The sequence below is a fragment of the Pongo abelii genome, chromosome 3, assembly GCF_028885655.2.
Source record: "Pongo abelii isolate AG06213 chromosome 3, NHGRI_mPonAbe1-v2.0_pri, whole genome shotgun sequence".
NCBI lineage: Eukaryota > Metazoa > Chordata > Mammalia > Primates > Hominidae > Pongo > Pongo abelii.
In genome coordinates this window covers 92,702,362-92,725,077 of record NC_071988.2, presented here as the reverse complement: position 1 = coordinate 92,725,077, position 22,716 = coordinate 92,702,362, and the positions used below count along the sequence as shown (strand labels likewise).

Below are 22,716 nucleotides of genomic sequence, written 5' to 3'. Positions count from 1 at the left end.
ATAATAATAAAAAAAGTATTAGAATATATTTTATACAGCTTTTAAATATCTTCTTTCTTCCTTTCAAGACTAAGCTATTCTTGCTACATCAATTCTCTTATCAATAGTTTTCTCTGTTGTTTCTAATTTCCTCCATTTTAAGACATCTATAGATGACCGAGCTTGTTAACATTTTGAATTAAATGAGCATAAATATATTCTGAATGAGGATTTGAGATCTAAGGTGCTCAAGCTGTCATACCTAGACCTTGAGAAAGATGATTTGGTATCTCAGAGGGTTTTGTGTTCTACCTCCTAGTTCTCAGGGGGGTCAGGTAGGCTATATGGCATAATGAAGGGTTGGTAAAAATGCAAAAACACATGCAAAAGTATACTCTTTTTCATAATATACTAAATATAATTTGATCTAATTTCTCAACTTTTATTGTTATGCATGGCAATATTATTTAATGAATCTTCTGTGTGTATGCTGAAAATTCATATTCTCCCATATTAGAATTTATTCTGTGTGTGGCTTCTGCTGCTTCTCTCAGCTCAATGATAAAATCCAAATCCCATTCCCTAGCCCCCATTATCGCCACCACTATCAGTCCCCTCATGCTCAGAGTGATTCTGTTAAGTTTTCAGATTGAAAGATTGAGCCAATGTTACTGCCTCATTATTTTTGTTTTTACGTCACCTTTTACTGCAACCAGAAGTTCTCTTTCATCACTTCTATTATTTGGTCCCCCCTGATCCCCATCCAACACCACCACTCTCTGATTATAATTTTGGACTGAAGCTACCTAGAGAATTTTAAATATTACACAAAACCTTGGATAGGCCCAGCAAAAGTGTATATAATGTATCTTCTGTGAAAAATCATTCTAAGATTTCATTCAATTGAACAATTATTTTTTAATAAGTACTTATTGTGCTTAGCAGTTTGTTTTTTGTTGTTTTGTTTTGTTTTGAGAATTAATTTACTGTATATCTCATTCTGGATTCAAGAAAGTGGTATTTTATATTTCACTAACTTTGTAAAAGAAGACAATACTATCTTCTCAAAAAAAATTCCTATTGCTGTTAGTTGGACCTATTTTTTCTTGCTTCGAATCTTTGCATAATAGCATTTCATTAATACTTAGATAATTCTTATAATATTTTTAAAAATATAATTTGGACACTAATTTTATCCTCCTGCCTGGAGTAACTAAAGCGATCTGGGGACAGAGACTCTGACTTGATCAGCTTTGTATTCCCTGCAGCACCCAAAGAAGTAAAACAGTGGGCATTTAACAATTATTTGAGGAGTTGAACAGAAACACTTGACACTCATAAATGCATAAAGTTACTTTATTTTAAGTATACATATAATTTTGAAAAATATAAATGCTAAAATATCTCATCTTCTTCATCTCTTAATTCCATAAAAGTCACAATAGAAAGCTTCATAAAACTGTAAAATACTATGTTATAGGAATTTTAGGATTGATATTGGAAAAAGTTATTAGTAATATATTGAAATGTTTTCTGTTCTTTATCATTTTGTTCCACCATGTTGATCTACTTCATTTAAAATAAAAAGATGCATCATTTCTCTCTCCAAAGTTAATAAAGACTTAAGAGAATAAAAATAAGAATATCTGAAAGTGCGTATTGATTCTGAAAAGTAATGTGTACGAATATGTACCAGCCATGAAAATGGCTAAAAAGAGGCAACTATTCACTCTTTTCACATTGTAGGACTGGGACAAAGTTACTTCTGGCTCTAAAAGTTTCACTAGATGACTTTAGCCCTGAGTTGCAATATTTGCCTAGGAAACAGAATTCTTGCTTTTTATACGTACCCACAGAGCACAATGAAATGAGCCAGGAAATTGGACAAATCTAAATCTCTGGCCAAAACACAACTTGACTGGTTGGCGTATTACAAAACTTTTTTAAAATTTCAGGCTGCAATGAAGCTCAATGAAATCATCTGAAAACTCATGGCCTTTCAGATAGTGCAGTGCTACAAAATATTACTTGATTGTACCCAGCCATTTGGTGCCACTGGGCTTCATGCTCATGCTGTGAAGAGCAAATGTGAAATATCATGAAATATAAATCAGAAAATCTCAGGTTCCTGCACCAAAATCATTAAGTAGTATGAAAAGGATTGAAGAAGGCTTTGTCCCATCCCTGAACAATGTCAACCTCTGTAATACAACTCAAATTATTTCATTTTGTTTTTAAAATATAGTCAGCAGTCAATACATTTCAAGTACTTTAACACAGTTAAAAAAGGAACCAAAAAACTCGGAAGACAATCATTCTCTATTAAACACCAGCATATAGTTGATAAAAGATTTACTCTGTATGGGTTGGTGCATGAGCATAAAATACACGCAAACTGAATTACAGACAGCAGACAACTGTTTTTCCTCCTCTCTTGAAGGTGGAAGGCTGAGGAGACAGGTTTTTGTTTTCCTACTTCTTAAGTCAGTTAAGTCCTCTCCCCAGCCCCACTCCTCAACCTTGACTGGGAGAAGAGGCTAGGACATTACTGCCCCTGGCACACAAAACAATTAGAATTCCAAGTATTCATTTCACACAGTAGAGAAGATGACTTTTATCAAGGAAAACAGTGTGTCCAAGATATTTTTCTCCCAAACACAAAACCAGAGGCATTTTTGCTCTTTTGATAAGGCAGACAGACACTTGACTTAGTCATCTCTTTTCTTCCAACAGTGTTTCTGCAACCACAGACAGGACTTTCTGGTTTACAACTCTAAGCGTACTTTGTCTTTATCTTTTGAATCCTTTATCTCTGGAAGTCACATCATGGAGAAGGGAGAAACATTTATAAAAAAATTTACTGTTGTAATTTGTGTCCAGTTTGCATAGAAACAAAACCACCACCAAATCTGGTTCATTCTTAGTCAATGGGTAAATTCAGTTAAAATACTGATAATTTGGTGTCACTAGGTAAACCTCAGGTTTTGCTTGTTAGTTTGGTTAACTACTGCTGTTCCTTTGAAAGTAATGACATTTTTAAAAACTTCCCTGGGTTCCCAGAATATTGAAAGGATTTGATATTAACTGTCTGTTTAGCAAATGTAAGGTACTATTCTGTGTTCATGTCATAAATATCAATATGGATCATAAACAGAAGTACACATAGGTTTTACCTCTACTCAGAGGCTGAAATGATGAGTTAAGTTGCTTCAGGAGTTCTTTGAAAGGTATAAAGAGGAGCATGAAACCACAGATACTTGATTCATGATCAGAAAAAAATGTTTTATCTACAGCTTTTATAAAACAAAAGTACCTTTAACTTAAGATCATAGGTTAAGCTGAATTTACTATACATGGTTTTTAAATAATTTATTGATGCTTCCATGCATAAAGAAAAAAGAAAAGTCTTCTTATACCGGTTTATATTAGGGTAATAGAAAGCTAGATAATATAGAATAATCATTTTAAGGATAGCCCTAAATAAAAATGTGAAGCCAGAATTTGGCAGGTGAGGTTTTAACACAATAACATATAATTCGCCACTATTATTTTAATGAAAAAATTGGGGTCATTATTGACTAATTTGTATAAGTTAAAAGTTTTAGGAGTATCAGATACTGTAAAAGTAACAGCTAACTCAGGATAATAAAATTTTTGTGATCAAAATCACAAGGAGACAGAATAATTAATTAACATAACAATGAGTGGGAGTCAGTAAGTGCATATTATCAAACCAAAAAATGTGGTTTCATTCTGCTTCTAGTATACCCCTCAACAACTGGTTATAGTTGGATATATCACAGTTGTGGTTATATGAATCCAAAATTATAATTTTAACATTTAAAATGTTTTTTTGGAATACATTCACAATATGTAATGTATCATATTAAAAATATTACCTTTAAATACCATGTTAAATGTGGTTAATAAATGTCTAATTTTCAGTGTGGTACTTTGAAATATACATACATATAATATGTACACAAATATATTCTAAATGTCCCACTTACAAAGAATAATTGCCTTTGCATCCTGAAAAAAATTGCATGAGAGTACTGTTACACTGTACTCTGCAGCTCTGCAATCCCATTACATTTTATAGATGTGTAAATGGGCTATTCATATTCCTATGAATTGTATATTGCATGTAAGAGCTATTATATCAATTATAATGACTGATACCTGGGAAATAAACTATATTTACCCTCATTTTCATATGGACAGACTTCTTGGACCCTTAATGGATTTTTTCATATGGTTTGGGTTTTATGAAAACTGGCATAAGAGACTCAATGACTTTGCCCTCTGCCTACCATCACTCTTTTGCCTTCTAACATTGCACATATATACACCAGCCATGGCACAGAACACATACACAAACACACAAATATTTCAAAATGAGAAAATGTCTAACAATACTGCATAGGACATTGACGTGGTAATACAATCAGCATCTGTACCCAGATTGCTACTATTATCAGAACGTGGGTTATTCTCATGACATAGGAGTTTGTCTCTTCTCCCTCAATCTCCGTCATAGAACAGTTAAGTTTCTTTTAAAGAAAGGGAAAAATTGATGCTTAGAAACATGGTGTTTTTAATCTGATCTTGCCTTCTGGCTTACCCTAGAGACTGTGTATTTGTGTGTGTATGTATGTGTAAAAATCACATTATATACAATACAATTTTTACAGAAAGCCTGGCAGCTACAAATAAGAGGTAGAACTACTCAAAACTATGTTTCCTGCTGCAGGAAAAAATTCATTTTCTTTACAGTAATTAAAAAAAAGTTTTAAAAATTGACAAAAAATAAGTGGCAGGTTAGGCCCCATAATTTAAACAACAAAATCTAGGAAGAAAAATATTCTTCAATGTACTCAACAGATAAGTTCATTAAAGGGTTAAAAAAAGTTGCATAGGAGAAAAGGGACATTCCAGCACTTGCTACAATGATGGCAATGGTTTCTCTATAGGGAGTAAAGTACCTTCAGTTTTTTCTTGTTTTGATAACTCTAAGATTAGGGTTTACAAGCAAGAGCAAGTTAAAATAGCAGCACTTTTTCCAGTCCCGGAGAGCTCTATAAGTGAGAAGGGACTCTGTCTGGAGGTCAAGGTTTGTTCTACCAGACAAAGACAAGCCAGTAAGCACGGCTCCAAAGCTAAAGTTTTAAGTTCCTTCAATATTTTCATAAAAGGTGTTACAAAATCCTTAATACTTCCAGCCTCTGCTTAATAGAGGCAAAGGACAGGGTCTGTGCGTGTCTGTGTCTTGAGTGACAGAATTTGGTTATCAAAGGACACATCTGAAAGCTTAAGAACAAAAGGGGGATTCCTCAGATGCTGTTTTTAAGGAACGGTGCACTATTGTCTTGATTGTATCTATGCAAGAGAGAAGCAGAGAGAGCGCTGTATTATTTGGCCTGTGACCAAAAACTGAGACAAAATACAAGTTAAAAAATAAACAAACAGCCAAACAAAAACAAACGACATTAACAACAAATGTCAGTTTTAAGAAAGACAAACAGGTTACAATGTAGTTTCTGTTCCCTTGCTCCTCCAGAAATAATCATTGTCTTCAGGCTCAAGTTCTATTCTAATTTGAGGCACAACTTTTACTGGAGTTCTAGGAGGACTAGAGAAAAAGGAAAAAAAAAAGTAGTAAGTAAATCAGATATTTCCATCATCATCTGTCAAATGTTTATGCATTGTATAGAAATCAAATGTGTCCTTCTTTGTTCTCTTTTAATATTTATATCCTCTTTGTGTATTAAAAACAAACATTTTAAATGGGATGAAGGTTACCAGTAGGGTCAAGAAATTCAAGTAAAAAAATTCATAAGATCTCATACCTAGATTAAAATAATAAAAACAACAAACACAAAAGGAAAAGAGGTACTACCAGGTGGGTAATGCTGTCAGAAATTAAAGGACAAAAAGACTGACATAATAAAAACATTCAGAGATTTCAGAAAATCAAGTAGAATCTGAAATCTCTCGAACTTTGTTAAGAGGGAAAGAAACCACTGGAGAAGAACTGTCAGAAAGTGCCAGTTACCTCTTCAAATCAGGGATGATACTGAAATTTAAAAAGCTAATGTTGATCCTGGGTTGTAACTTAATGATACTGAAAGATTCCATTATTTGTACGAGTAAGTAGGTCTCTCAGAATGCTTTCTACTAGTAAAAGCTGGAACAAGTTTTGGTCACTGGGTAATTTATTTAAGATAAATAATAGAGACAAAGGAGAACAAGAAGTTCTGTCAATAACCCACCATTAACTACATTTCTGTGGGGCAATTATCCCACAGAAAAACATAAAATACTGGGCTCTCCTTTACCTTGGCATACTGAGTGACTGAAGGAAAGGAATTTTATCAGCATGATGTGTGGCGTTCAAGGAATGTTGGTAATCTTTCTCCTGGAAAACAAAATTTTTTAAAAACATAAATGGTAGATCTTTGGTGAAGTATAAAGCAAAATCTTCACAAAATTGATGCATCTTCCATAACTGGTAAGGGTAAAAAAGACAAGTTTAGGCATCTCAATAAACAATGTATTAAGCTAAGACTCTAGTGTGATGAAGACAAAATCACTTCATTTCCTTTACTTTAGGTTTTCTGGGATGGATCACTGTTGTCTTGTCAGTGAGAAGGATAAGAAGCAAATAACTTTTAGAGGGTGATAGCATTCTCTTAATGTCTAAGGCTTGCCTTTGGATTTCCTTCCATCTTCAGTATTCCTAGGTTTGCCTGCTGTTGTTCATAAGGAAAAAAAGACTTTTTTTTTGAGGCACTTACTCATACTGCAACACTACTTCTATCAGTTTTGTTCTTTCATCATGGATTATAAAGATAAACATGACATTAGGAAACATTTCAGGCAAAATGCTCAAGTGTATTTTGTTTAAGTAAACTTCTAATATCACATCAACTTGCAATTTATCCTTTAAAAGGGGTTTTGAGAGGATGAAGGGCAAATGGCACATAAACTTTTTCCATGAGCCTCAAATTCTGGCTAGTAATTTTTTTAAAAAATAGCTTTTACATTTATTTATAAGGGGCTATACCAGGTTATGATGCCAACAGAACACATACATGCTAGGCACATGTCTGTTACACTGTGCTTTTGCTATTAATGTTCCACAGATAAAAAATGAAGTTGGAACATGGTTTGAGGAGTTTAAACTCAAAAAGAAATTCATAACCAAACCCCATTAATAGGGGTTAGCAGAAATTAGCCTCGGTTACAAGTTGTAGGTTACAAACTGGACACCAAAGGTAAGACTGCTTTAGTTCTTTGTTCTTCAAATCCAGGCTGGTAGCCAGCCTCCAAGATGGCTCTCAGTGATCCCTGTCTCCTGGTATTTATGACTTTGTGTAATTCCTTCCCAGTGTTAACAGTGTGGGGCTGCATAACCACCAGAATATGACAGAAGTAATGGTCTGTTACTTCTGAGATTTAGTTATAAAAGACTGCAGCTTCTGTCTTGGTTTCTTTCTGTTTTATCACTGGCTCTGAGGGAGGCCATATCATGGGCAGCCCTACGGAGATACCCACAGGTAAAACAACAAATGTCATGCCAAGGGCCCCATGAGTGTGCTTTTAGAAGCAGATCCCCAGCTTCAGACACTAAAATATTTAATGGGAACCTCAGGGGGTGGATACCTATGCTGTCAAGAATGTTTGTTACAGAGATTTGCAGAAGAAGAAACACAACCTGTTCTGTTCTGGAATTCATGTGTTTCCTTACAGTCTTAGCACAAATGACTTCATTTTGCTTTGATTTGGTCTGTTGGGGCCCAGTGCATGAGCTTAGTTCAAAAGAATGGCTTCCCAGACTTTTGTTTAAAAAAATTTCCCCTTTTTAACCAAGTTCATTTCCTCTTGCCTAGAGACCATCAAGCTTCAGATGATCACACAACAAAGGTTCCAGCCAGTTCCAGGTGAAGACAACACCCTGGCCATCAAGAAGCTACCCTGCCTCCACTAGACAGAGCAGGGTGAGAGTTCAGGGATCCCCAATAGGTAGGAGTATGCCCCAAGCCAGCATGAAGCAGTTACAGAAAAAAGACCATCGGTCCCTCTGCCTCCCATGAAGATTTATGGAGATCACATCTCTCCGTGAGGAGATGAGGCAGGAAAACAGTGTCTGGAGGCAGGGAACATAAGGCCAATTCACACTTCAGCTATGACAGGAAATATCCTCTCCATGGGGCGTAGGCCAAATAAATGAGTTTGTAACTTTACTTCATCCTCTCCATTTACATAGGGCGTACCCCAAGTAGAGGGTATTTAAACTCCCCAAAATTTTGTAATGGGGTCCTTGAGTCCCTGTTCTTGGGCCCACTCCCACACTGTGGAGTATACTATAATTTTCAAATCATCCTTTCATTTCTTCCTGGAAAAAAAAAAAAACAGTCTTCAGAGACTCAGCCCCAGCTGACAGCTTGACAGCTCTGGCAATCTCATGAGAGACTCTGAGCCAGAACCAAAATCAGCTGCCCCTGCATTCCTGAATGTCAGGAATTGTGTAAGAAAACATGTTTGTTGTTTTAAGCTGCTGAGTTTTATGGTAATTTGTTACTCAATGATTGATAACTAATATACCCATTATTTTTTATCAATAGACATTCATTCCAAACTTTTCTTGATAACGGTAATCTCTTATTGTAGTTGAGGTGGCATGGTAAAATAGGAATAAAAGTGTCTTAACTGTCTTTTTCTGTAACAGATCGGTGTACTCTGAAGTGCATCTGAATCTAAAAGGATGCATTTTCTTCAATAAGAACGCAAAGTAGAAAGTAGCTTGATGGCAATTGCTACCTGCTATTGGGAAAGTCTGAAATGGTCACTAATATTACTAAGTGGCCTGTTAATTCAATTACAGAAGAAAAAAATGTCACAAACCATCGCACCGTAGCCACCAGGCTATCACCCTAGAAAGATCAGTGCAGTTATAATAATAATTTTGAAATAGCAAAAGGGAGAATGAAGAGATTAGAAAGCAAATACATATAAGTTATATCTAGAAAGTTGTACTAATACTTCATGACTGCTAATTTAATCAAAATTAAATTTTTCCAAATTCTCAATATTAACAATTGATTTATTGATCACTGAGAGACCAATGATGCAATTTCTCTTTTGAGCTGATTTGATCACTAGTTAAAACCTAAGGAAGACAAACGGTGACAGTGATGTAGTATTATAAGCTGCAATTCTAAATACCAACAGAAAAAAAAAGTCAATTAAAAACATGGGTATTAATTTAGCAATTGGAAAAACTGGGGATGATCTGGGTAAGAGAAAAGACTACCAAATAAAAATTTAAAAGGTTATGGATAAAAGGAAGAGTGAAGCTTAGGGTATGTAAAAATAAAGTTTTATTATAATTAAATGTAAATCTTCTCATAGAAAAAGGAAAAACAAAATCGAGGGAAAGTTAATGCAGATGGCAATTCTAAAGTGTTTTCTCTGTAAGTGCAAATCATATTCAAGCAAGCATTCAAGAGGTTAGTTCTACTCACTGTCGGAAGGTTTGCTATCGCTTAGGAAAGGTTGCTGTTCCATGATGTCCATTGGAATTTTAATACTTGGAACTTTTTCGGAGTATGGGCAGTCAGACTGTGAAAAAAATGTACAAGAGGTTTTAGAATATTTTTATTATATAGCCCTTCCTATCTCCTAGCATCGATCAAACCGTTTTCTATAATCATTTACGTACTACTAAGGAGAAAAGCCTTATAATTACTTCCAGTTTGCTATCTTTTAACTGCATTCCTTCTTTCCCCCTCACATTTGTTTTCCACTCTTCTAAGTTAATGGTATTGAGTCAATCAAAACTAGAACTACACAAAATAGAGATCACTACAACTGAATTGTAAAGCTTCCTATCAGACTCCCAATCAGCAATGTTTATGAGTTGTATGTGTGAAGCAAATGATCTCAATGCAAAAACAGATTAAACCTAGGAAACTTCCTAAGTTATAATACGGTCTTGAAATTCTTGTTTTGTTTATGCTGATTCCGTCTCTAGGAAAATCATGACTGATCTTTCCTTCTAGAACAAGTGACAGACTTTTTATATATTCACTACCAAGAAGCCTTCTATATACACTAGAAAATAAACTTTCCTCTCTTACTTTAAGTACTATTTTATGGGTAAAGGTTCATTTCAATTAGCTTGTGCCAAAGATATCTGAAAATTTAAGCAAAACATAAGAAAATAAAATGTTTAAAAAGGTGTCTATGATGGTCAGATAAGCAGAGAATCATAATGGAAATGACAAAACCAGGCAGCTAATCATGGGACTGCTTAAAGAACAAGCCACCTAGCCCAAATTATAATAGATTTCCCAAAGATTACCACTTTGTTTTTTATAAATGCATTATATTGATTCCAAGTCTACGTTTGGGCTGAAAGACCCAATATCTCTCTTAATTAAAAGTACCAAAAAGATGATTTTTAGTTGAAAATAAAATGATAATTAATGTTAAAAAATATCTTAACATAAAGCCTATTACCTACATGGAAAATTCTTTTATGATGACTCTAAAGAGGTTAATGAACAACAGTATCCTTTTGGAGAACTAAGATAATGCATTCAATGAGCAAAAAAGAAAAAAAAACATAAAGGTGCCACACATAAACAATATTAACCTTAAATGTAAAGGGGCTAAATGCCCCAATTAAAAGACATAGACTGGCAAATTGGATAGAATCAAGACCCATCGGTGTGCGGTATTCAGGAGACCCATCTCACGTGCAGAGACACACATAGGCTCAAAATAAAGGGATGGAGAAATATTTACCAAGCAAATGGAAAGCGAAAAAAAAAAAAAACAGCGGTTGCAATCCTAATCTCTGATAAAACAGACTTTAAACCAAACCAACAAAGATCCCAAAAGACAAAGAAGGGCATCACATAATGGTAAAGGGATCAATGTAACAAGAAGAGCTACAATTTTCACTATTTGTGCTCATAAATATTATATTATAGCTGTAACCCCCCATGTCCCCGCATGACTCCCTATACCCATGGGCCCCAAACCCTATGACTAAGAAGTAAACTTAGGAGAAACACATTCCTAATGTGGAGCCCCTAAATAATGAGTTCAACACACAGAACATACTGCACAGATGTACTCTAAATTGCCTAGCTGGATTCACTGCCTAGGAAAAAATGTATATGTTTATTTGTTTGTTTGTTTTGGAACGGTTAAGATGAAGAAAAAGAGGGAAAAAAAAAAAAACAAGTATGACACTTTGGCTTCAAGAAATCTGTTGGAAACACAGAGTTGAATATGGTAAATATTAATACAAAAAAACACTTTAAATGAAATAGGATTTGTTGGAAATCATATCTAAGAATTGGAAGAAGTTCTAAGGAGTTCTTTTGATCCAACTTTTGTCACTAGAGAGCAGTACATTTAAAACATTCTCCAAAGCTGATATTTTACTATTTTTTCTTAAAAATCATTACAAAGGGGGATTCCATAATCCCCCACTTCACACATCCATAATGTGTAATGAACTTTAAATTTGATGTCCGTGTACATAAGTTGACATATTTATTTTGGACAAAATACTGCTTTAATTATTTTAATATTTTAGGCAGCCTTTTATTTTTTTGGTCTTGAGTGGTCCAGAAATTCATTTCAAATTTTAATTTCTATTAAATGTGTAAACACATCATTCTTCGGACTATTACATCTTAGTCTCTTCTGTAGTTTAAACACATTCTTTTTCTGTCATCATCGGAAACAAAATCTATATACCTGTTCTCATTGCAGATGGATGATGACAGACATAAAGCTCTTTTCACCTCTTTTTCTCTTTAGCTAAATGTGCCTCATGCATTAAGCCTTTTTCTTATTGAATCAATTTATGTGAAATCCAATTCTGTCTCTTGCCTTCTTTCACTGTACTATTTCCAAGTTCTACAAAAAGAATACAATCAGATAGCCTGACCAGTTGGAAATACCCAGAGAGGCCTGGATTTGAGTTTTGGCTCTGCCACTATGGCTGTGTACAATTAGAAAAATGACACATATATGTCAAAGCATCACCTTACATATATACAATTTTATTTGTCAATCATACCTCAACAAAGCTTTAAAATTTTTAAAACATATTTAACATTTCTCAGTCTAAATTTCCTCATCTGTAAAATGGGAACAAAAATAAGTAATGTGATAACAAGCTATGGAGGAGACAATTAAGGATAAGGTATGCAATGATCAATCAAAGTTATCAAGTACTAAGTAGAACTAATAATTAACAATATCCTACTTTAGAATGGGTAATGAGGAACAAAAAATCATTTGTGATACTGCACTGTGTAAAATCCAGAGCAAACTTTCAAATGGAAAACATTATTTTGGCAATCTTTTCAAAAGGCTACTGGAATAAGGTGTCCACATGTGTTAAAGTAAACAAATCCCAGTTTTCCTCCTAGCACTGATTACAGATCCCTGCTGGAGAATCTGTATTTCTGTGAGCTGGTCTCCTAAAGAAAAAACTGGGCAACAATTTTACTTCTCAACTTAATCACCTAATTGGAGGAGGACCCTCTGGACTATGACACTAACCACTATAATTATGTAAAAAGACCCCAAACTCCAATTCCCTTTTCTTTTTATTGAAGAGCTACAGAAAATAATGCTAAATCATATTAGTATAAATATGATGCTAATATTAATATAACAGCATAGAACTTTGGTGGAGAGCCTACTCAAATAGATTCATAGATCACATGAAGTGAGATCATTGACATCTATCCACATTAAGCTTAAAATTACATAAAATTGAGTTATTATCTCAAATATAAGCCCTGGATTATTAACAGAAACCAAATACATTTTATAGCATTACTAAGCAAACTTCCTTTATATCTATGAGATCAGAATTTTTTTAATGTGGTGGGTTTTTTAATTTTTTAGAAGTCATTATTAGTCATTATGTCATTATTAGTGTATTAACGGTTACAGAAAGAATTCAGAAAACATAAAAAACCAAAGACAGAATATAAAGGGCAAAGGGAGGTGAAATGAGTAATACACCACATGTCCAGATAAACGTTCTTAGAACTCAGCCCTCCATTTCACATCAGGTATAAAAAGGGACAATTTTCACATTTGTTTCTTTAACTAGCTTTCCTTTGGAATTTGGAAAGTTCCTTACATCATCATTGTCACTGTCCAGACTTCCCTTCTTCTTTTTCTTTTTCTTCTCATCCTCCTTCTTTTTCTTGTCCTTTTCTGGAATGACATCATCCAGGAAGCTGAGGTCGTGCTGGGAGAAGAGGTAGTCCATGCCTTTTCTGACAGCTACAAGTGCCAAGATCTGAAAGAGCAAATATTAAAAGTATGAAAGAAACCATGTCAGATGAAGTCACAGCAAGCATAGATACTCTCCTATCAAAGACCACAGAAACCTACTTTGTGTAAGGCTAGATAGAGTATGACAGACTGGATCTTGACGGTATGGACTTATACCAACTGAACTCTCATAATTTTCTACATGGGGAAAGTTGTTTTATAAAAGTCTTAGTTGAAACTCACTTTGTTTTGTTCACCAAAATGCATGATCACATTCAATTAGAATTTTAATGTGAAAGGATTGTTTTTCAAAACCATTGCCTTCCATGTGAGATTTTAAATAAAATAATTAAAAGTTTAAAGTCAAAAAATAGCTGGCATATGATTTCTAAGTATTAAAAATTAAAACGTTATAAGGTTTTTAGCAATCAAGAAAATCTGTACGACACATAGAACACTAAGACATCTTCAAAGTATTCACAATGAGGTAGTATTTGAATATGCATAAGCCATTTCATTCACTGGGCTACTTCAATCACCACCATTAACTGAATATTTAACATGTCCCAGACACTATGCTAAACTCTTAGGCAATATTATCTCATTTATTCTTCAGAACAAACCCCAAAAGTAGGTATTATTATTTCTATCATACAGCTGAGGAAATTGAAGGTTAGAGACATTAAGTATGTTGTCCAAGGTCCTTAATGTCTGTGAGGGAGATGAACCCAGATAACTGAATAATACAAAGGGTCCCAGTTGTCTGCTTCCAAAACAAATATTCTTGACCTGTGTATTTTTGGTTCTATGAATTGCTCTTGAAGAATAACTTCTGAAGGTACATTAAAGATATCTTTATTCTACATTAAAATTAATATGTAGCAAGTTATAGGCATCCTGACTTGCTTCAAATTAAGCAGTTGTCTCTATCAGCATCATGCTCTCTGTATGACAGTTTCCTCATTGCCTAGAGAAATAAATAACATCTGTCCTAACTTCTATTACAGAATTATTTTGTGACCAAATAAAAGTTCTGAAAAGACAAAAACACTTTGGAAAAGTAAAGCATTTTAAAATTATTATTTAGCACAAGCAAAAAGTGATTTATTGGATATAATTCAAATGTATCCTGGTCTAGCTTCAATTTTCTTGGTTTCAGCAAAATTTGTAGGTAGGCAGACAACACTAATAGGTATATTTGAGTGTTTCTCATACTCAGTGTGCTTTTCAGTAAGTTAATGTAGTTTTTTTTAAAAAAAGGAAAGAAAGACATAAGGCACCATTAAGAAAAAAATCTGACATAGCAAATATCACTAGTATTTAATATCCATTTTTTCTTGCATCCTTGGAAGAAAAAAAATTTCAAACAACAAATACAAAAAATAAAATAATAATCCTGGCTAAGAGTAAGAGGATTTTGATAAAAATAACATGTGGTAAGTGTAGGAAAATTCTGTTTTCAAAGCTGTGGGGGAGATAAAACAGATTTGAGGCTCCCTTTGTGACTTGTTTTAAGTGTACATATATGCATTTTCTTGCAAGAAGTAAAGAGTTATGGTAAAGTATAAAATTCAGTAATGAAGCCAAATACAGAACTCCTTTTTCTCTTCTTTCACTTGTGACTCAGCATGAAACATTAGTTGCTTTACCTTGTTTCTCATCATACTATGACAAGGATAGAGTCCCACCTTATCTTTAAACTTAGCATTATGCAAACCACAAGAAATGTAAAAAGTGAACTTCTCACTCCATTTCTTCTAATGTACTGGATGAGTTCTCACAAGTTGCCAAGCACTTCTTTATTACTTGAACTGAAATGTCCTACACTCTTACTTAGATTAATTCTATTATACAACATTTAAAAAGTAATTAACATGCACTGGTGTCTACTATGCGTCAGGCATTGTGCTACATGCTTGATATTAATTTTTGATGCTCAGAGAAACAACAATGCAACTCCCATTTTACCGATGAGTTAATAGTAGTTCAAAGAAGTTTACTGATGAGCATGAACCAGGGCCAGTATTTGAACTTAGGTGAGCCTGATTCTAAGGTCCATCCTAGACAACCATAAACGTGGGAAATGTAAATTACAACTGATCAAAGTGATGAGGTCAAAGCTGGAAAAATTTGGAACAACACATAAAAGACATGTGTGTCTTCCATATAATAATAACCACATGATACTCATATAATCTCACAGGTACGTTCAATTAAAGGAATCCCTACCATTACTGGAAAAATGATAGCAGCCACCGTTGACTTGAGGATCCAAAGCAGGGCCAGACACAACACCTGCAGGAAAGTGAACAGGTGGACTCTGCGCAGAGGAACATGACGCAGGTAGATGAAGTCAGGCTGATGCTTCAGAGGCATCAGAAGCAGCTTCAGACGATCCATGAACTGGGGAGGAAAGAGGAAAGGAGTCCAACTGCATTACTGCATTACATTTCCACTATGCCTAACTAATCACTACTGATTTATATTCTATGATTTAGGCAAGCAGTGTCCTTTTCAGAGGACAAAGGAATGGTCAAGGAATGCAGAAATAGTCAAGCGCACTAAAGCACAAGTCTTCAAATCTTTGTTATACTGCGGGAATGTTATGTAGATGTATAAGAAAAAGTGACCACTAAAGAATAAAGTCACAAAGAAAAACATAAATTCTAGGAGCTCATCTCCTAATTTCTATTTTTACTCTCTGAGTCTCAGGAAAGTGGATCTTTTGCCTATTTTAGTAATAATATGCTGAAGGAAGACGTCTAACTCAAGTATCTTACTCTGCCTCAGTTGTCCTATCTGAAAAAAGAGGAGATGACACTATGCATCATATATTAATACATTTCCGGAATGTTTTAAGGATATAAAGGAAGTATCCAACTTAAAAATGGGAATACATTATGTTTTCATAAATTCCATATTATTTATCTGAGTGGCATACCTTGACTAATACACTCAGCAATCTATCACCATTTCTTTTCAGAGAAAAGCCATATGAATACTACAGTGAATTTCAGGGTCAACATCTGAATCTAAGAGACGCTATCGTATGGTCATGTATAAACAGCTATTGAAATAACTACTGAGCATCTGTGTGCCAGGTGCTGTGCTTCAAAGAATAACTGCTGAATTGACCTTGCCAGTGACGAATGGGAAGATATTCAAGAACCTATCACAGGATCTTTCAATGAAAGATGCTCAGTAAATAGCTATTGAATTGAATAATCATGCAATATGAACTCTGAAATAATATCTCTATTTTCTTTCTGGAGGGAAAGAAGTGCAAAAGTAAACTAGACCATCACAATCTTCTCTAGCGATTTCCTACTTAAAGGGTTTTCTTTTTCCCTCGAACTAATTTTGACTGGTGGGGACCTTCTCATTTATAAAGTTTGGTTTATAAAATTTCTTTACAAATTACAAAATTTTCTAAATCAAATCTTGCCAAAAAGGTCTAAACAAGGGAGAATCGACAAAGAAAGAAAGAGAAAAGCCATTAGGGGCAATAGCATTGCAGAATTTAAGAAATCTACTAGCTGGACCCTGGTTGTTTTTCCCCATCATTATTATGTGGTTGATTTTTTCTTCCTTTTAATTAAATAAACATGCACTGAATTTCAACCAATAAAGCCCCTAAAACACATAGAATTAAACTTCTGATCTAGACCAGGTCATTAAGGGCAAATAAAAATAAGAACTATTTGTCTGTGGGCCATTTCTGTTTCATATTTTTCCATTTTGGGAAATAAAGAATATTTACAATGGCAGGTAAAAATAAAATATTTTTACAAATTTATACTTCCCAAAAGTTTCACGAGCACAAATAAACTCACATTCATCTAGTCCAGTCTATGAAGAACCACCTTGTATTTTGTAACAAATATCCAAAAGATGACGAACTCTACTCAGCAGACCTAAACAGAGAAAAGTAAAGTAGCCTTTTCTCTTTTTGGTAGTCTGGCCACTTGCCCAGTTCTATCTGACTTTAAAACCAAATTAATCTGAATTCAATAAGCAAAAGCAAGGACTATTTTGAAGGGGTTCAAATAAATTCTTACGATGTTCACAGGACATGCAGTCTTTTCCCATTAAAATATTACTAAGTGCTAAATAAGGCTACAGTTAACAAGGTGCCAGAAAACAGCATAAGTACTTCCAGTTTCCTGGTGCCAATTAAATTAAAACCCAATTGAAAGACAAAGTCCCTTACAAAGTTTTCCCTAATGATTTGGTTTTTTTAAAGAGACAGGGTCTCACTATGTTGTTGAGGCTGGACTAAAACTCAGGTTCAAGTGAACCTTTCGCCTCAGCCTCCCAAGTAGCTGAGATTAAAAGTGTGCACCACCGTGCCCAGCTGATAATGATTTTATTAAAGTGTGTCAGTTTTCCCAAAGTTATGAATAGCTAAAGTTTTCAACAAAAGCAATACATCAACCACATTGACTTTATTATTTTATTGGTAAAAAACTTTTGATTATTGATCATAGCCCTGTGAAAAGCAAATCAATAGCCTGTTTTTAGTATAGAGTTAAGGCAAATGGATAAATACTATCTTGAAGAACACACAGAAAGAGTTAGGTATCCTTCCTGAGACAGTAAAAAGGAGATAAAGAAGAGTAAGGGGAAGGAAAAGAAAGATTATAGCCTCTTGCTTTCTTGGCTAAATGACTTTTAACAGCCTGTTTAAACAATGGGTCTGTATGGTAACTTTTCTTAATACTGGCTAACTTGTTGATTAAACCAGAAATGAAGAGCAGGTGAATGGTGAAGTAGAAAATAAATGCATTTAAAAAACTCAGCAGTTAATAATGATTAGCACTTTTCTTCAAAGATCTGTTACTGGACTATTCTTACTACTAGAAAAATACTACTGTACTTACATTGCTATTCAAAAACTTACCTGCACACCATTAAGGGATGCTACTCCCATATACAGGAACACACCATAGAGTACAGGCATGGGTATAAACTAGAAGGGAAAAAAATGGATACAACTTAAAAACGATAACAAGACAAAAGAGGAATGAAGAGGAATCATTTAAATAAAGGCTAAATCTAAAACTAAAATATAGGATATAATAACTTAGTGACCTCTAACTACTATGCTTTACTAGTCAATTGATGAACTTCTAAACTCTTTGTAATAGAAATAAATGAAAAAGGGTAAAAAGGACTTTCAATTTTCATTGGATTCTTGTTTTTTAGTGAGCATGCATGACCTTACTAATAACTTTTTTTAATTAATGGAGGAAAAGTTATGTTTCCCTTCACCCTGAAAAGGAATGACTATGTAAACCAGATGCTTCTATGGACTGTGAGGTAGACAGAAATAGAGGTATTAATATAGATGGTTGCCTCACTCTTGAGATCAAGTTCCTTTCAATATAGTCTGTTCATTTTTGTCCTTAATAATTTTTGCCAAATAGTCTATCAGCTTGGTATATATACACCTCTTTCAATAAAATAAACATCAAAAGACTATCCCCTCACTTCTTGCGAATATTATGAGAACTAACTAAAGAGAACACTGCTTGAAAGGACCTTGGAGTACCTGGAAGCAATTAATTACACACATGGATTAATACACATCTTTTAAAACTGAATTAATACCTTTTCATGCATTAACTAGCAAAAAATATTTTATATTAATACAAAGTGTTTTAACAAGAAGAAGTGATGTCTGTAAATTGTATCTATTCCTAGACCTTTGAAATGTCCCTAGTACTGAGGAAACCAAGCAAATCAAGGATGATTCTGTTTCTGGGAAGTCTTCTGTTTGAAAAACAAAAGGTTCTCAACCTTAGAATTTGAAAAGAAGTTCAAGTAATTTCAGGATTTTTCAAAGCTAAAATACTAAAACCGCAAGTCAATTAAGGCCAGTCTTACCAAATCCACATAAAGGAGGCCATTGTAACCAGAAAACACAGTATGGCTTTAGAGTAATTTTAAAAATACTGCACGTACTAAGTGAAGCACAATTTCTATCAGCCTCTCCTTGTGATTGTCTAAAGTAGTTCTGTATCTGAGAATCTTTGGCCACAATGAGAGAATGAGTAAATTCTAAAATGTGTAACAAATATTTCCAAGTTTTATTGGTTAGCCATAGGGATGCTTAAATTTATATGAAATAAATATCCTTATTTATATACATAAAACATCAAATGCTTCTTCAAAAAAAGACTAACAATTTTAATGTAGCTAATTTTGCTCTTGATGTCAGAAAAAACTAAAAGTGACATAGAATGTTGATGGGGGTAGGAGGGATGATGTTCCTGCTGGGGAAGCTGTAATACCTAACAGTCACCACAAAGAGGTGAACACATCACATTCAAGCCTCTTTATTTCTGACACATGCCTTCATTTATTTTGCAATGGGCATGTTTCTATTCCTTGTGATTCTTGTGTATAAATGTATCATAAAGTAAAAAAACTAAGAGAAGGATCGTTGCATAGCCTTGATTCATTTTTTAAACATCTCCCATATTTCTTTATTGTCATTTCATTTTTAATTTGGTGGGTGGTGGGGGTGGGGCGGCTGGAAGGAAAGAAAAGTAAGAAGGGAAAAGAGAAGTATAGTTCAACCACGGAAAACTAGTTAGAATTCCTGCAGTAGTTACTTTTTAATCTGGGTAAAGCATTTTTCTCGCTTGAAAGAAAGCCACCACAAAGGGACCATCCCTGGCCTCATCCTCATCCCTCAGCTAGGCTTAGCTAAATGTTTTTTTTTAATGTGGTTCTAATGTCAAAGTGAAGGACACTTTTGCCTTGGTGCTTAGTTCCATTCTCTGTGAATTTATTATTACAGATATCACCAAATCTACAACAAAATAAAATCAGAAGGTATCAGTAACACAGAATGGCATGGGTTGTGGGTAGAAAAATAGCTTTAGATATGAAGATGTTTTTTAAACAGTTATTCTTTGTTGAAAAGGAAATAATACATATAAAGAAGGCTATTAAGTTGACTTTGGGCCAACTTCAATGTGATAAAAATATGTCTTTTGAAATTTGCCATTTTCCTTACGATAATGCAACATCTCAATAAAAATCTTCCAATATGGAAAGCTTGATGAAACTTGACAGAATTATTGGGTTAGAGGATACTTTTTATTGGATTTAGTTCATGAGTCACAGGAGGTCAATCCTTAAAAATTCATCACAAAATAATCATTTCTTGCAATAGAAATTTCTCAAAGGAGGAAAGAGAAGATGTGTTTTAAGAAGATGGAACTCCATCTTAAGTTAAACCAGTATAATTTACATAATAATAGTAGGTAGATATTTTTACAAAGCAAGACAGGAGTAATTAAAACATAAACAGCACAAAGTATACCAGGCTTACAGGCATATCAAGAATTGCCAAATGATAAAATTATGTAAAGGAAATTTTATGGATAACCAATTATACCCAGAAAGCACAAAAGTATAATTATAAATAAGATTACCATACATGAAATCAAGTATTGATCCTACAAGCAGATGGAATAATTGAGATAAAATCAAAATAGGAGTTAACATATTCAGACCATGTCACCAAATCTTTCAAATTCTGGTGAATGCAGTTCTACTCTTTTTCACTTATACCTCCCTTTGATGTGCTGATAGTATTTGAGTATTCCCAGAAGAGTGAACGAGAAAAGGGTAAATTTAAAAATAAGGGTAGAGTGTAGTTGTCCAACCAGAATTCAGTACAGCAGTGAGACCTTCTAGCAGAATAATGGTCACTGTATGTGTGTGTATGTGTATGTGTGTGTGTGTGTGTGTGTGTGTGTGTACATGTGAATGTACAATCCAGAACGAGATCCTGATTAAGAGCATGGGCACAAAAGTCAGACAGGCCTAGTTTCAAATTCTTGCCCTACCACTTATGTAACATTGAGAAAATTATTAACTTTTCTTATCCTCAGTATTCTCATTTAAAAGAGGGTATGATAAAGAGTATATCACATAAAATATGTAGTCCAGGGCCTCATTCTGAATAGATAATAAATGATAAATGAGGAATTAATGTCATAATTATCATGAAGACCTGACTGGCAAGTCAAGAAGCCTGCTGCAATTGCCCAGCAGAACTCTCCTTGGTCCTCAGTGGTCAGGGTGGAAAATGGCAGGAGTACAGACCAGAAGAATGGCTGCAAAGGTCAGATTCAAAGCCCTGATCTTATTTAAGTTCTACTATATTGCCCTTTCAGCAATAACAACTATATTCAGAAACATGTTATTCAAATAATATCCTAATTCCCTTAAATCTTGAAAATCTAAGCTGATAAGGAAGTACTGACTTGCAATCTGGTTCCTAGTCATTGAAGAAACTGGAATGAGGTATGATGTGGAGTTTGTGAAAATGCTGTATTTATCTGCACATGAAAGGATTGGAAGTTGGATCAAAGAAGCTGGAGAAGATCATCTCATGGAAAATGAAAGTGAATGAGTTCTTTGAGAGCAAGTACTATGTTTTGTTTTAAATGGTTGTAAACCCTGAGGGTTATGAGATTGGCTTTCATGTCAGAACTGCCTGAATTCACATTTTGACTCTATTATTTACGAACTTTGTAACCTGGTAAGTCATTAATAAATTTTCTTATCTGTAAAAGAGAGACAATTTTTTGTAGGTGTCATTCATTGAAGGACTAAATTTTTAAAATCTGTGCTGAGCCCTTAATCAAATGCCGAGCTCAATAAATGGTAGCTACTACTATCATCATCATCACCATCACCATCATCTCTACCATTTTGCTTTATTTCCCTAGCACTGAACAAAGTGACATATTGTGGCATATTGTAGAAGCTCAACAAATATTTTCCAAATACAAATTAAATGCTATCCTGATTTTAGAACACTAAACAAATCTTAAAGATAAATTTGACTACTCCTAATTAACTTGAATTAAACTGTTTCAAGCAAAGGCAACAAAAGTAGCAGTGAACTTCACTTGATTTTTATTTCTTCAGACTTGCCAGAAAAATGGTAAAAGTAAGCTCAAGGAAGTGCCTTTCATCTTTTTGATGCTCTTTAGCCTCCTCTAGTTTCCCCATACAGAATACTCACTTACCAGGCAGTATTTCTGCTGCAGAAACACAGAACTAAGCCGTTTAACCAGCCAGGGACGCCAGTTATTCTTGCTTCCCAACAGTTCAGTACCGAATCAGTGGTTAGATTCAGTGCTTTGAGGCATGTATGACTGTTGCTGGCTAGGGTCAAGGGGTATCCTCGTGAACTTAAAACTGTAATTCCTTACATTCTTCTACATAAAAGACAGATCTCAGCAAAGAGATCAAAATAAAAATGAAAAACTTCATTTTCAAAGTAAGCTTGCATAAACAGGCAGGAGAAACAACTTCCTACACTGCTTAATGCATGAAAGAAAATTACTAGGATCATCTGAGACCATTAAACTTGTGAGGGATATATGGAGT

At 34.3% G+C, this 22,716-nt stretch overlaps 1 protein-coding gene across 2 annotated transcripts in view; it reads right to left on the bottom strand.

The window, feature by feature from the left end:
• Window positions 1-1,319: 1,319 nt before the first annotated feature.
• SLC4A4 (solute carrier family 4 member 4) overlaps window positions 1,320-22,716 on the bottom strand; it is a 385,603-nt gene continuing 364,206 nt past the window's right edge. For both annotated transcript variants that reach the window (XM_024246262.3, XM_054554039.2), the window contains 6 exons: window positions 18,200-18,268; window positions 15,529-15,702; window positions 13,163-13,324; window positions 9,507-9,603; window positions 6,318-6,397; window positions 1,320-5,611 (listed from right to left, as the gene is read on the bottom strand). In XM_024246262.3, the coding sequence (XP_024102030.2) occupies window positions 6,354-6,397; window positions 9,507-9,603; window positions 13,163-13,324; window positions 15,529-15,702; window positions 18,200-18,268 (546 nt within the window). In that variant the 3' untranslated portion in view covers window positions 1,320-5,611; window positions 6,318-6,353. The remainder of the gene's footprint in view (window positions 5,612-6,317; window positions 6,398-9,506; window positions 9,604-13,162; window positions 13,325-15,528; window positions 15,703-18,199; window positions 18,269-22,716) is intronic.